Genomic DNA, 15,414 nt, shown 5'->3' with positions numbered 1-15,414 from the left:
GCCCGCGCACCCCACCGCCCTCGCCTCAGCCAGCGTTCCCGCCTCCCGACCCTTTTATAGAGTAGGGGAAAAAAGCAAGCAGCAGCACGACGAGGCGGAACCTAGGCTCCAGCTCTGCGGCGCTATTGGACAGCTCTGTTGTCAATCAACGGAAACGGGCGAGCGGCCAGCGTGCCTGGCCCCTCGGCCGGGCCCTTGCGCGAATGACGGGGGCGCCCCCTAGGGGCAATGGGGGCCGCCCGCCCGCCGGGGCCGGTCCGTCGTGTCCGTGTCCGTGTCCGTGGCGCGGCGGGAGGGAGGGGCAGGCGGCAGCGGGAGGGGCGGCTCGAAACAGCCGGGTGACGCCGGCCGGACGGGCGGCTCTGCGAGCGCGGCGGGCGGCTGTAGCGGCGCAGCGCGGGGCGGCGGCGGGACGGGCCCGCGCCGCCCAGCCCTCGTCCCCGCGGGCCGCGGTGGCCGGCGGATGGGGTGAGGCGCCCGGCGCGAAGAGTCAGCGGGTCGGCCATGGCCAGCGCCGGCCCTGAGGAGGGGGAGGCGGCGGCGGCGAGGGAGGAACAAGCCCTGAGCAAGCTGGTCGTCCGGCTCCAGAACTTCCAGGAGAGGAAGCGGCTGGAGACGCTGGTGCAGACCCTGAGCGACCTGCTGGAGCTGGCGGCCCGGCAGAGCGGTAAGGCGCGGGCGGCCCCGGCCGCCCTGCCCAGCCCTGCCCTGTCCCGCCCGCCGCCGGTCGCTAACGCGGCCTGTCTCTGCCCCCCCCCCACAGCTCCCCGGCTCTTCAGCGGCAAAAACGTCCATGTGCCCTTGCTGCTGGTGGTGGACCTGTACCCGGGAGCGGCGGGCGTGCAGCAGGTAAGGGCGGCGCGGCGCCGACCGGCCGGCTGAGGGCGGGGGGCCGGGCCGGGGCCGGGGCCGGGGCCGGGGCCGCGCTCCCGCCGCTCCGGCTTCCCTCCTCGGGACGAGCCGGGCACGGCAGCCCTTTCCCGGAGGGAAAACCGCTCGGCTTGTTTACTCAACTTGCTCTGTTCTGGGCCACTTTCTGAAGTACTGTCGGTCTGTAAAGGGCGCTTGCATTTAAAGGGACAAGCGTTCCAGCTTTTTGCAGATACCACTCGTTGCATCTCTGCTTAAAGGGCAGAAGGCGGCGGAGTAGAAAATAAAAATTAAGCAGGGTGAATACTGCATGACATAGGCTTCCAAATTACCAGTAATGTTATCTGATACATTTTTTACGTGTCATTGTTGAATTTTGCTATGGTTAGACAAACTTCTGAAAAGCAGAATTTTATAATATGAATTCATACGTATGTAGCCCTATCCTAGAAAGAGAGTTGTACTATACCAGTTTTGTAAGGGGCAGGGGGGTGGGGGGCAAAAAAAATCTTTCAGCTAAGAGTAGGTTCTGCAATTTAAGGTTCTGCTTGGCTGCTCCTGTTACTCACCATTGGCCCATTTAGATTAGGTGTGGCACTTGTACAGTTCGATGCTGTACTTATGGTACAGCTGCCAGACTTGTCATGTGAAACAGCTCCTTCCTGGCAGGCATATATTAAATTTCTGACTGTGTTATGCTTAAAGGATGTTTATAAGCTCCAGATGTCTGTGCAACTCACTTGATTTTTTTTCTTTTTTTTATTAAGCCCATTTTTATGGGTACAATATTTTTGGCATCTTTTACTTTTTTCAATTCAACTAGAAGGCAAAACATAAATTATATCGCAAATGTCTCTTAAATAATAGTATATTTTAAGGGTTTTTTTGTCTAGTAGACCTTAGCTAGAGGTCAAAAGCATAAAATTCAGATTAAATATGAAATTGGTACTTGTGTAGTGATTAATCTGGAATAACAGTGATCTCAGGTTTCCTTTGAAGACTAAATGTTTGTGCAGAGTCTGAAGTTTTAACTTATTTTACTATTCAATTGTAAGGTCATTAAGAAAGAAGAATGAATCAGCAGTTATTTTCAGGATAAAGCATATTATGTATATAACAATTTACAAAACCACTGCCCAGAACTTTAGACTAGGAAGTAAAAAATATGAAATCCAACCACAACCAGAATTAGGTCTGAAATGACAGCACAAGACTCTCGGAAGTGCATAAGGAAAATAGTGATTGTTTAATTTTCACTTTAACTGTGTTAAAACACCTCACTCTGATTTAATATAGAATTTTAAAATTAGTTTTAATCTTCTGTCTGTCTACATATGCAGTCGTCCAGTGTTTCAGTTTAGAAGTTTTGGAGCTCCCTTGCATTACTATGTTGTATTAAAGTGTGAAATTCATAGCCAGTGCAAAGCTTCAATCCCGTTCCTCATAAAATGTCGTAGGCAGCTCTTCCTTCACATTCAGTTACGATATTTACAAACATCGACAATATGTTAGTAGAGCTCTGTCTTCTTGCTTCATTCACTGCGATTCATTTACAGTCTTTGAATACACAGTTCTCACTTTATGGCAGTGATAATGTAGTTCTGATTTCAGTGCAGTCTCTTTACACTACTAAAGAATTTTCATTGAATAAGTGGATTAATCCATCTCTTTTGCTTTGGCATTGTAATAAAATTGACTCACATGAGAGAATAAACACAGTAAGAGACATATCCGAAGTGAGGATTTTCTTTCCCTCCCTTCCTTAACTGGTCATAAAGCATCACTTTGTGCTGCTGTTCCACTGGCTTGTACAGAGTAAATTTGCTTAATAGATCAATATTGCAAGTACCAGTGCAAGTCGGACTACAGGCATAAACCCTGCAAGCTTCTTTAGAAGTAGGAAGGTACTGGGCTGGAAAGTCAATAGTGCCTTAAAATAAAATAGACATCTTTAAGTAAATATGGTAGTTTCTTTCTGCAGTTACTCTGGCAATGATTGGAGCAGCTTAGAGCAAAATATGTTTACACTTCAGTAAAGAGCAGTCAGCAGGGCTTTATTGTCTCATGTAGAAGGTGTGACCTAATGTAATATAAATTCATTGCACGCTAGAAATGAAAAGGGTCTGATTTAAAAATAACAAGAGTTTCAGTGCTGCCACCAACTGTTTCTGTGTATAGGGACCTGTTTAAGTGTTTATAAGAACGTCTTTGTTTACTGGTTGTTTTTTTTTTCTTCCCCTGTAACCTTTAGGATTTCTGTTAGTTATAAGACCCATACCTTCCTACATAATGATTAAACAGATAATAAGCTCTCTGTTATCTCAGATTGTGATTTTAATATTGTAAAATAGACCACATGTCAGCAGGTCAGATGTTTGCATTGGTCATCTCTGGATCCACAGTTCTTATAAATGTTTGCCAATACTTGGAGTCACAACAATCCAAATAAAAATGTTTCATGGAAATACAAATTTCATCAGAAACAATTTTAATACAAAAAGGAATTTTCTAAAGTCATTAAGCTAATTTTCATCATGTTCTAAATTTTACAAGAACAGTTAGGATGGCATGAAGTGGGACTTTTAAAATAAAATCTTTTCTAACCAATACGCAGTGTATGAATTAGTGGTCACCTCTACAATGTCTTTGCTATGCAGATTTGAAATCTGTACCTGATTGACTGTCACTGATAAACTCTTATCATGTGGATAATTAGGTAATTGCATATCCTCATCTTGGGGAGGACTGATGGTTGCTAAGACTATTCTTTGCACCTCTGTTTAGTTAGGACTCAGTTACACAGAGCAGCCTAATCTTCCTGAATGTCCATAATAATTGGTTTGCAGTCTCATGTAGAGCAAGCCAGCTTGGTGTCCAAGTAAAAAAAGAGCATGCAAATCGGACCGTGGTCAAGCTCAATCTGCAGACGTTAAGGTTGTAATTGGCTTGAAACATTTGGCTCTGCAAATCTAAACTGAAACAGAAACAAAATTACTGCAGATAGTGTGAACATAACCCATGTAATCAGATATGTGAAAGATAAAAGCAGAATTCCAGTTCTCAGGGAGCTACATCACCTTTTTTATGTTTGCCAAAGCTGTCATGAAAGCTATCTAGATTCAAGCCTATGCTGTTCCTATGGGTGTTTCTACACTACCAGACTTGAAATTTCATGTCTCTGGTCTTGCAGACTGCAGGGTTAGAGATCATGCACTTTCCATGAACTTTGTCGTTAAACTCCTTGGAGGTAGCCATTTACATTCCTGTTGTTGGCTGTCCTGTCTTGACCCCTGTGCTTTATATAACTCTTCTGCCAAAAACTGATCCAGTTATGCATACAGTTTTTGAGCCATACTTAGATTATCTTCTGTCTTGACCCTATTCTTAAAGCACACAGGCCTACTTCCACTTTTTTTTTTCTTGTTGTTTACATGGACAAGGAAACTTTGATGCCGTTTTTTAATTCGTTTTTGTAAAATCTGCTTCATCTTGAATTTTGATATTTCTCAGTTCACTTCTCTTTCAATACAGCGAGGTTTTCTTGCTCATCAGTTAATCCTTTGTACAGATTTTGCTTGCTGCATCCTCACCAAAGCCCATTCAATCATATCAGCCTGCAGGCATTCATAAGAAAGCAGATTTCTCCAATACAGAAGACCAAAGAGGAGCATTTTTCAGTTTTGGCATTATTTAGAGATGTTTGAAAGTCAAATAATTTGCATAGGATAGAGCAGGTAGTTGTGAAGAACAAATATATTGGTTTTAGTTCATCTTTTATTCCTTATGATTTCAAAACTTTCACTGCCTTCATTACATTTTGAAAGCACACAGTATTGAGGATTGATGGCGAGAATATGAAACATATAGTATTATTTAGGTATCTCATCCATTTAAAACAGCAGATGCCTTTAAAAACCTATCCTTTCTCTTTATAGTTTGCAATTAAATGGCAAATTCTTATGGAAACACCCGATCTTCAATAAAGCTGGACTACCTGCAATAGTGCAGTGGTCTTCCCTGGCCCATGATGATGTACTATGGATCACATCACATATTTTTCTCTCTGTCAGCATCTCTTTTAACTGTGCATCCTTTATCCTCAAGCAGTGCTGAAGCACATTGAGAGTGATGTGTTCCTACAAGCAATGCATTCAGAATCATTAGCATATCTGTTTTACCTCCGTCTTTTAACTTTTTATGTCATTTGTCTTGTGTTAATTAATTTTCCCTTATTGATTTAGCTAGATAACTTTTCAGAACATCTGTCTTCCAAAAGTCAAGAATGTTAGAAGACAACATTGAAGTTTCAAACAGAATACCTGTTCTAAAATAGCTGCATTCTTGTTTTACAGATGGGTTGGTCACTTCTTTGTAAATTAATAGAAATTTGTCCAAGTACTCTACAGAACATAGCTCCTAAGGATGTTGGGAAGGACTGGGAAGTACTGGGTGTTCACCAGTAAGTATTTTGTATGCAAAGAGTCTTCCAGAATGCTTGGTTATCATGGCAGCATATGTATGCAATGAAATATATTTATATAATGTTATTCCATCAGCTTCTAACTGGTTGAAGATTTCTGTGTGTTTCTTCAACCTTCAGAATGGGAAACTCACAGAAGCAGGGATCTTATCTGTGTGTATAAATACCTGATGGAGAAGGTAAAGGAGACTGAGCCAGGCTTTTCTCAGCAGCACCCAGCGACAGGATGAGAAGCAATGGGCATAAATCGAAACACAGGAAATTCCACGTAAACATTAAGAAAAAGTCAAGCAAACTTTTAAATTTTTTTTTTTTATGTTTGTTGTGAGGCTGATCAAACACTGGAACAAGTTGCCCAGAGACATTGTAAAGTCTCAAGCCTTAGAGATATTCAGAACCTGACTGGACATGGCCCTGAGCAATCAGCTGTAGCTGACTCTGCTTTGAGCAGGAGAGTTGAAATAGGAAACCTCCAGAGGTCCCGGCCAGTCTCAGCAATGCTGCGATTCTGTGGTTATCAAGGACTTGTATTTTAATAAACAGATGCAGTATTACCTGGATGGTTGTGTGTGTGTGTGTGTGTGTTCTTTCCAGATGTGATGAATTATATCCATAAGCCTAAAGTAGTGCAAATGGAGAGGTGTATTTGTCACACCTGATCTTAGTTGTCTAAAAATTGGTATTTACAGTGGTCACCTCAACTACCTGTAAAGTCAGTGAACACAATTACCTTCAGAGAGGATGGTTCATTCCATCTTTTTAGTAAGTTATCCTGGAGCAAATTGTGGTTTGGACTTGCTCATCTCTGTCCATTAAATGGCGAGGGAGCCAAAGCAACTGGTTTCTGGATGGCTGTGGTTAGATGGGATGAAAACCCACATAGGTTAGCTCCATAGTTGTTCCGTAGCACAAATGCTAGTTGTAGATAGGTATAATGTATAATACAAATAGGGAAGAAAGGCTTTGTTTGGTGTTCTCTCGCTTGGGCAGATTGCCTCATTCAGGGCTGATAATGACAGCAAGAAGCTACAGCCTTGTAACTCCCCTAGTGAACGTGCCTCTGCCTTTATAGTCTTCACCATACCCTTCCTTAGAAAGGTTGCTACTGTAAGATCATTTGCATGAAGATGGTTTTGTGGTGGTTCGTTGGTTTGTTTGTTTTACAGTGGCTAGAGTACATACATGGTCAGTAGGTGAATAAACTCCCTTGAAGGGAGTGTTGGCAATTTTTGTTAGAAAGCGAAAGTGATTTTGGTTGCTTTTCATAAGGAAGGAGATACTGAGCTGAAGCTGTATAAGCTAGTTATGATTTCTTTGGCAGCTTAAAGGCTTGTTAATTGACTGAGACTTATTCTGAGAGCTAGAGATTCTGCTGTTCATCCTTGGGTCTCAGAAAAATTACTGATCTTTCCCATAGCCTCCTCAGAGACTGCACAGTATGAGCAGTTGAACAAAACATCCTTTTCAAATTCAAACTTCACTAAAGATCTAATGATAACATTGCTGTACACGATTCCTTCCCAAACCAATATTTTAGCTGACTGTGTATCTCTGTCTCACATTTTGACAGTTTTATGTGCTGTGGAGAAGCTTGTTAGTGGGGGAGTGGGCTCAGACATTTCTGTCAATGCCAAAGGCAGAGCAAGCCAACTAAATTATATCTCAGGTTCCTTGTAGGTGGATTGGACTAGTGCATCAACACCTTATTGACTACATGCTGTTTGCAGCAAGGCAGGAAACAGTTATGGTAGAGAAGAAAAGGTCATTTTTTTTTGCAAGAGATTTTCACTTTTGTGTGTGTAACTATTTTAGGAGAAAAGAAATCTTAAGCTAGAAAAAAGCATTTGTTTCTGGTCTCTCAACCATAAGCCAACTTGACCACATTACAGTTGTGTTTACAAACAGTAGTTTGTTATTGATTTAGGTGTTCCTGACAGTGTGATAAATAATTAAATAGTCGCTGTCACTGTGAGGAGAAAGGAAGGAAATTCCTTCAATATATTTGCATCCTTTCTGCAAGCTCAAAGAGACTTCATGAGATGTTTTGTAATCTCTTATATTCAACTCCCGTAGAGTAGATGAAGTTTAGAATATTTTACATCCTCATGCTTGATTGTGCTTGAAATGGGAGAGTAGATGCAGGGAATTTTCTCCTTGCATTAGACATGCTTTAGTGTGTGATTATTTTACCCTGCAGTATAGTGAGCCAGCTCATGTCTTTATATATCAACACTTGCCTGAAACAGATCACCCTCTATAAAATGCCCTCTTCTCAAAGCAGATTTCCTTCCCCGCAGCAGAAATCGTGAATCATTGGTAGACAAGGGAGAGACGTTTCATGGCTTCAGAGCATTTGATAACTCGGGGAGGGCGGGGGTTCCATCCATGCAGTGCATAAGGAGCAAGGAAGTCTAAGCCACAGTTACTTAGGGAGCAAAGAAGTGAAGGAATCTTCACCCCATGTACAGTTTCTACACATGTATGCATGTGCACGCACACCTACAACCACACAATAGAATGCATTAGGAATGCTTAAGACTAGAATACTTTAATCAGGAGGCTAAAGCAGATTAAAGGTGTCTGTTTAGCTATTCTACCAGCTTGGTTAGCGTGGCTCTTTGTTTTCCTTGACTCACCACTCTACATCTTAGTCCTTACATGTGGGCTGTATGTTGGGATAAGAATTTGCCTCAGGACTGAAAACCCAAAAGCCACTATCTATCCTTGTCTGTAGACTTAAAAGTCCAAAGTGTATATACAGAAGTTTCAGCGAGGTATCTATTCTCAGTTTAAGAAAAAAACCCCTGCATTTAACTGGATTTTATTTTCCATTGTTAAGATCATCCTGCACAGTATTCTGACTAACCTTAGATTTCAGTAGCAGTTTGTGTTCATGAGAGTGTAAGTATGTAAGCAAGGCATAGTTTATATGAACGGACAATATATCTTTTATTGGACTGATACTGTTATAATTTTCTGTCTTGCAAAAGGTAAACGATATTATGTCTCCCATCAGACTTTCCCTCTTATGTGTACTTTGGTCATCACAGCTACAACACTAGTGCTACAGCAGAGGAGAGAGAAACTAGCAACATCATAGTATGAAGGGGCAAGAAATAAAACAGTGATACATTCATTCTAGCTTATAAAGTTAGACTTTAGCAAGGCAAACAACATCATTGCTAGAGCTGGGGAACGAAATTTGGGTGAAACTTTAAATGCTGCTTTTTGTTTTTCAAGACACGTCAAGAGTATCTACTAAAGTATCACAGACTGCTGCACAATCCATTTTTATTATATATTATATATACAAAAATTCACATTTGAAGATTATTAAGATTGTAGAGTCAAGCTCTCCAAAATCATGAAAATAAAATAATGAAGGTTTCTTCAGGTTTTTTTGTGTAAGCCTATCCTTTTTTATTTAGTTTTTAATTACTCAATTTGGGGTTTTTTCCCCCTTTTGAGATACGCTTCATTCAGGGCAAATTCAACACTTATTTATTTTCTGTCATCAGCATCATTCAACATTTGGCCCACTGCCTTATTTATTGTTCATTAGTGATACCTTATGTGAAAACTGGCCTATTCATTTTCTTCTCAGCTTTTCTTAGTGTTCATCAGTATTGTCTACAGCTTTTAAAATTTTGTTTCCTGAGAAGGTGTTACGGATTTGTGGTCCCTGTTTTACAGGTGGTAGTTTGAGCAAAGTATGTTAAAACTATCAACTGATTTTGGGGTTCTCAGTTTGATACATGCACTGGATTTTTCAGAGTACTTAGCATTGTTTGGCACTCTCTGTCCAAAAAGTCAGCTTTGGTTGACTCTGGTGCGGCATTTCAGAGGTTAATATCCATGGATCTCAAGTTGGGCCACCTAGAAAGTAAGGAGTGTACAGTTAGCAGTCTATGAAATGTTTCTTTTTAGTAATTGGTCCAGCATCATGTAAGTGCTGTATGGTGGAAACTTAGGGTAGAGTTCTTCAAGATGCTGTTTAAGTTCTTTAGGTGGGAAACTGCTGCTTCTCTTCCAACAAACCCTTGATCGTTCACTGTGGCTTAGCTCTTGCTACAAACAGAACAGTGCCATAGTGTCCGCAGTCTGCTGTACTCCACAACCCTGCTTTCTGTAGAGTAACCCCATACTGAATGAGACTTGTCCTCTGTAGAATTAATATACATTACTAATTAAAAAATAAAGTAAAATTGATAAATTATGCATCACTATTTTAATGAAGTATGATAATAGTTAAAATACCAACATTATTTCATTGCCAACTTGAAAAAAACATAAACTGAAATAAACATTTTAAAAAAATGAATCGGGAGCTTTTTAAGCTTTCGTTAATTTCTGTAACTATTTTTGTTTTTAAGGTGAACATTTGATGAAATTTTGTGTATAATATTTCTTTAGCCATAACTCTTTTTTCTTTTTTTTTTTCATTTTTAGGCAGATTCTTAAAATGCTCACAGTCCACAAAGGAAATATAAATCTCTCAGTAATAGGACTGAAAGCATTAAATCTACTCCTCATGTCAGGTATTGTGTGTTTTACTTTCCTAATTTGTCTAAGCCTTTATACCACAGAACTGTGGTATAAAGTAAGAGACTGTACATCTCAAATCTGATTTTTCTCTCTATTTTACTCCATAAAGTCACTTGTCATTTGTACTTGAATACAAAATAATAAGAGTACTGTTTTGCACCTTTTTTACCCAGGTAGAAATGATTCTCCAAATTGCAAGACTGTGAAGAACATGATTGCTTAATTTTGCTGACTTGTTATTACCATAGACACAAATACTTGCTGTTAAGTAGTTAAGTAAAATAAGTAAAAGCTTGATTTTTCTTACCTAAGTATAAACTTGGTGACATTCTGACTTGCTTCCTTTAGTACTGGTTAGTACTTTTGAAAACAGTAAATCATCTCTGACGTTTCTGTTATCCTGCTCTGCAGAGACCTAAACTTACCAGGTACTGAGAACTTTTCTCATGGTGCTGAGGTTCTTGATCTTCTGTTGAAATTAAAGAGAGACCCTAAGGGAGAGATTCTGCTAGTTTTATTTGAGGCAGCATATAATATTAGCACAAATTATTGTTAGGATTAGGAGTGTTTCCATTGATTTTAACAGGCTTTGTAGTTAAAGATAATCCAGCTGTCCAAGCTTCTGCTGTAGGCAGTAGAGTGAGGCAGGCACTTTCAGAGGATGGTTCATGCTATCCATTTGTCTATTTTATAAGATCAGTTACTTCTTAAACCTGTTTTCCTCTCCCTTTTGATTGTAGAGAGGTCTGGAGGACTATCTTAGACTGGATGCCTAACTTTTTATCTGCTGAAGTTGGGTAATACAGGTCTTGTTATAAGGCATTATACTGTGTGATTAATAATAATAATAGCAAAATCTGGCTATTAGTGAGTAACTGTAATAAGCAGCTTCTTTCTTTTAATTGTGAGGTATCATAAAGGGTCTTAAACTATTGACTGGATATTCTGTAACAGTTTATTCCTGACTGCTACTCTTCTTCTCAGCAGTTGATTAACCAAACTTAAACTCTCACTTCAACTACCTTACTTCAGAAAATCATTTGAAATTTTACCTTGTCAGAAAAATCTCTTCGTATTCTTTATTTCTATATGTCTCTCAACTTGAATTACACTATAACTGGAGCTGACAGGCCAGTGTGAATGCCATATAGAAAGATCTTCTCTAAAAAAAAAAACCAAAAAAAAAAACCAAAAACCAAAACAAACAAAAACCAACCACAAAAAATCCCAGCTGCATCTGAAACACTGGAACAGGCATTATGAATTCTATTGTTATTGCTGTAAGCTTGAAAAATTGTCAGGGATATGAATCTTTTTGTCTACATATGCTATAGAGTAATATTTTTTTGCAGAATTTTTTTATGTTATAAAAGCAACAGTGAGATTGGCTTTTCAGTTCAGGCTGAACGAATGGCTGAGAGAGCGAGAATAGGGTTTTATGATACAGATGGACTGATTTAATGGTTCACTGTAGCTGACAGGTACATTTCAAATCCCCTCTTGTTTTCCTCAGGCAGTCTAGTCCTGCCCTCTTTCTTCCATCAACCTTACTTCTTAGTGAAACCTTTCAGTTTGCTGTGACTGCAAAAAGGGGTTTTTTGGATGGGTTAATTTTCTACCAGTTTAGTGAGTTGAACTGGCTCATTGAGGGGTCAGACAAGTACCAAAGCAGTGCAAGGTGGGAGCAAGAGTGGAGAGGGGAAACTGTCTTTTTGGCAGTAATGTTTTAGAACATCTCAGTTGTATTGTAAAATACTGCCTTAAGAGATAACTTCCTCGTGGGTTATACAAAAACCTGGATTTGAGCCATCATAGTAAATTTTAAGGACAGTGTTAAAGAACTTTGAATTGTAATGGTTAAGTACAGTGCTTCAATGAAAACGTTGAGAACTAGTCAGTGCAACATGTAATCTCTTCTGCTATTCAGATGTAATTGCTTTCCTGCTCTTGGAGGAAGAGGTGGATGTGTTTTCCTTGGTATTTCATGCCATGCACACCTTCCCTAAAAATGAAGAGATCCAGCAACATGGATGTAAAGCATTACACAAACTTTTTGAGAAAGGTATTTATATCTTGTAGTTTATTAAGTTAAAAAAATGTATAGGTTGGGAGGGGACTGCAGATGTTTATTTAACTGCAATAAATGAATTCTTGCATTCTAGATTCTGTTGTGTGTATTATATCCATTCTTTGAGTTAGCACAAAACAAGTTTTCCAAGCAATATCACAAATTTCCTAAATTAGAGTGATGAATACGAAATTTTAAAAAAATCAAAATGTCTCTTCACTTCTGACTCAAGAGTTAACTGAAAAGATGGGATTCAATGTTAGTAACACTGGAACAAAGACTAGTGACATTTGATTTTAACTCTTAAAAAACAGGATTGTTTATTTAAAGACTGGCAAATTTTAGTAACGTATGAACAGTTCTAAAATCAAGCAAAATGTGTGCACTTTAGAAAAATACATGATTTTGCTTTTGGTCCTTGCAATGCTAAAAGATGAGTATGCGCCTGTATGATATTCTTGTGTTTATTCTGAGAAATGAACTTGCCATGTATTGAATTTCTGCAAAATTCTCAGGAACTGCATGTGTAATTACCAAAAGTCCCGCTGTTGTAGCAGCCTTGCTTTGCATTGAGTTTCTTGCCTCAAAATAAATATTGAGAAATACTAGCACTCCTACCAAGTCCGCTATACTCCTTTCCTTCAAAGATACTCTCCAGCTCTTCAGCTTTGTTCTTTCTGGCACCATTTTTATTGCTTTTTCTAAGTCTTCCTCCCACACATGTGTGCCTGGAGTTATCTTCTGCGTTCCTTCCCCTCTTCCACTTTCCCTAAATACTTTTGTCCTGCCGTATTTTCTCTTCAGTCTCCACAAAGGTCTGAGCTTCTTAGATTTTCTGTGCATGTTTTTTATAAGGCCCTGATTTTTACAGATCTACAGACTGCTCTGGGTACAGACCTGCATACCTTCTTATTGATGGCAGTGCTAATGTAACAAGTTCCTAGGGTTGCCTATGGCTATCTTTTCCTGCATCTGAGCCACCTTGTCAGTTATTGTAGTGTGAATGTTTGCCTAGCCTTAGCTTGAACCAGATTCAGAAAATTATTCTGCTTACGAAATTTAAAATGTGTCATTCTTTCTCAACCTGGATCAGTTCCCTTATCTGGTTCATTGCACAGCCACGCAGTTATGTCAGTACAAATGACAGGGGGCAGGGATGGAAAAACCATAAGCCGTTATTACAATGAAGGTAAGATATTATTAAAGCATGGCTGTAGTCTTTATGGAAAGAACTCCATTATCAAAAAAAGTTGAGAAGTGAAGTAAAATCATGCAGTATGCAAAATGGCATTCCATCAAATGGTTTTCACTGTATGCTTAGCCTTTCCTTCAATATATACTGTCTTGGTGAGGAGTATCTGAAGTTCGTTCTGTGAAAAAGGCTAAAAGACTTCTTTTAAGATACTGATTCACCGGGAAGCATTTAAAAGTCAGAACTCAGTTACATAAAGTGCAGGCTAGAAAAAGGTCTTTATAAAGTAGCTCAGTTTTTAGTAAAAGGAGTCATAAATGTGTAAGATGATGTGTGTGGAGACTACCTTACTTCCTGTGAAACATAGAAAATAAATATAAAGAAACTTGATAAAAACAATTGTCTTCTCTCATGTTGTACCAGGATGTGAATTATTTCTTCAAAACATACTGTGTCTCTCTTGCTTTTCAATTTAGTTCCAGAAGAGCAGCTGACTGAATTTGTTGAAAGCAAAGATCATATGATCATACTGAAAGTATTTAAAGAGTTTCCCGAGAAAGAAGAGGTGATTCTTCCTGCACTTTATTCATTACATTCCTTAGCTGGTCCATGTAAGTGCATTATTGAAAGTTATTTTCAATTCTTCATCTCCCGTAGTGTGCATCAGCTCACCTCAGTTTGTGGTAATCTTTCAGTAATTGTAAAAAATCAGTGAGAACTGGCTGGGAGGTGCCAGACAAATTATTTTTCTGTTTTCTTTGGGAAATACTGATTTGTAATTTTTCATGCAAAATTTTCATATTCAGCCATTCTGATAAAACTGAAGTCTCTCATAACAGAAAGAGGCGTTCTTCTGCTTGGAGTGAGAGGTAACAAAGATGCTCATCGTGGCTGTAGAGGTCAAAGTTCAAGACCCTGCCCTGTCTTTTTTTAATGCTTGATAAATAAGGTATATTTATTGACTAAATAAATCTTCAGTGTGTTTGGGTAGCAGGTAAAGAACACTGTTGGCAGAGGCTGTTCCACAAGGGGAAAATCACCCATGCAAATCCAATGGCCAGGGCTGAGAAAAGGTATCTGGTACTCAGACACCCCCTCTGATCATTCAGTGGTGGCTGCAATGAGAAGCATTGGTAGCACTGTGCACATTATAGAGTCTTAACGGTGTCCTCAGGTGTTGTGCAAAAGGACTGGAAGAAAATGTCTTCATTATGTCTTCTGATAACAGCAGTCCCTGTTGTGGGCAAAATCAGATCCTGAGAAATGTGCTTGATGATTTGTGTCAGTTTGTTGACAGTAATTTGATCTTGTTGACACAGAGGCAACTCTTGTCAGCTTCCAGCTGGTAGTCACAATTTTAGCAAGCATAGAGCAGGATCCTGCTCTCCATGTCTTCCATGAGGTACGTAATCTTGTACTCTTGCAAACACGATTCCTCACAAAGCCTTGCTCGTACATTTTGCCTGGCTCTGTAGGAACCATGCTGGCCCCCTGTATGCCGCAAAACAAGAACTGGACTGGAGTGTCCCACATTTCATCAGACTCCAAGCTATTTAGTTTCTGTTTCTCAAACTTCATGCTGTTCCAGTTTGTGTTTAAAAAGTTAAGTATTCCTTGAGCCAGAAATAATTTTACCCTAGCCCAGAAGTTACTGCCATTTTCTAAGGAAGAGGATGCCAGATTTTTAAGTACTTTTTAAAATAGTAAATACTTACACAAAGCGTAACAAGAGAAGGGCATGACAGACCTGCTCTAAAGTAGGTATTTAGCACTCTCATTTCTGATACAAAAGATTGAAAATGGTCAGAGAAACAGAGATAGTTTGCACAGGAATGTGCAAAGCTAGGCTACTTTTGCCAGCATTCATACTCTTGGTTTGTGACATCCCACAATACCTGCAAGAAAATGTATTCCTTCAAGGCCACCATGGAGAAAATCATTCACTGTAATTACAGACTCTAGCTTATCTGGTAGTAAAATGTTTGTGTCCCCATATGCTGAAGTTCAAATCTCTATTCCAAATGAGTTACATCAAGGATTTGTACGTCGCTATACCTTCTTTCACTTACACATATGTAGACTTTATTCCAGGTCATATGTCATGAGAAATTGAAGGGTAAGAGTTTATTCCAATGCAGTACAAGAAGTCTTTTAAATCTCAGTAGTTTCAATGGAATGAGAAAATGCTTTGCTGCTGACTGTCCTCCAGAGTCCATAGGGAGGTGACAGGTCACAGAATGTTAGCCATCCAAATGGTAG

General features: G+C 39.6%; 1 protein-coding gene across 3 annotated transcripts in view; it reads left to right on the top strand.

The window, feature by feature from the left end:
• Positions 1 to 308: 308 nt before the first annotated feature.
• The window catches only part of LRRK2 (leucine rich repeat kinase 2), a 70,570-nt gene continuing 55,464 nt past the window's right edge, over positions 309 to 15,414 (top strand). For 2 of the 3 annotated variants that reach the window (XM_030014944.2, XM_041123266.1), the window contains exons 1-6: positions 309 to 667; positions 764 to 849; positions 5,223 to 5,329; positions 9,800 to 9,888; positions 11,823 to 11,957; positions 13,632 to 13,766. In XM_030014944.2, coding sequence (XP_029870804.1) covers positions 505 to 667; positions 764 to 849; positions 5,223 to 5,329; positions 9,800 to 9,888; positions 11,823 to 11,957; positions 13,632 to 13,766 — 715 coding nt within the window. In that variant the 5' untranslated portion in view covers positions 309 to 504. Of the gene's footprint in view, positions 668 to 763; positions 850 to 5,222; positions 5,330 to 9,799; positions 9,889 to 11,822; positions 11,958 to 13,631; positions 13,767 to 15,414 lie in introns of those variants that run through there. The other variant, XM_041123265.1, reaches the window with a different exon arrangement.

This window comes from Aquila chrysaetos, chromosome 5, assembly GCF_900496995.4.
Source record: "Aquila chrysaetos chrysaetos chromosome 5, bAquChr1.4, whole genome shotgun sequence".
Lineage (NCBI taxonomy): Eukaryota > Metazoa > Chordata > Aves > Accipitriformes > Accipitridae > Aquila > Aquila chrysaetos.
This window is presented reverse-complemented; position numbering and strand designations above follow the sequence as displayed.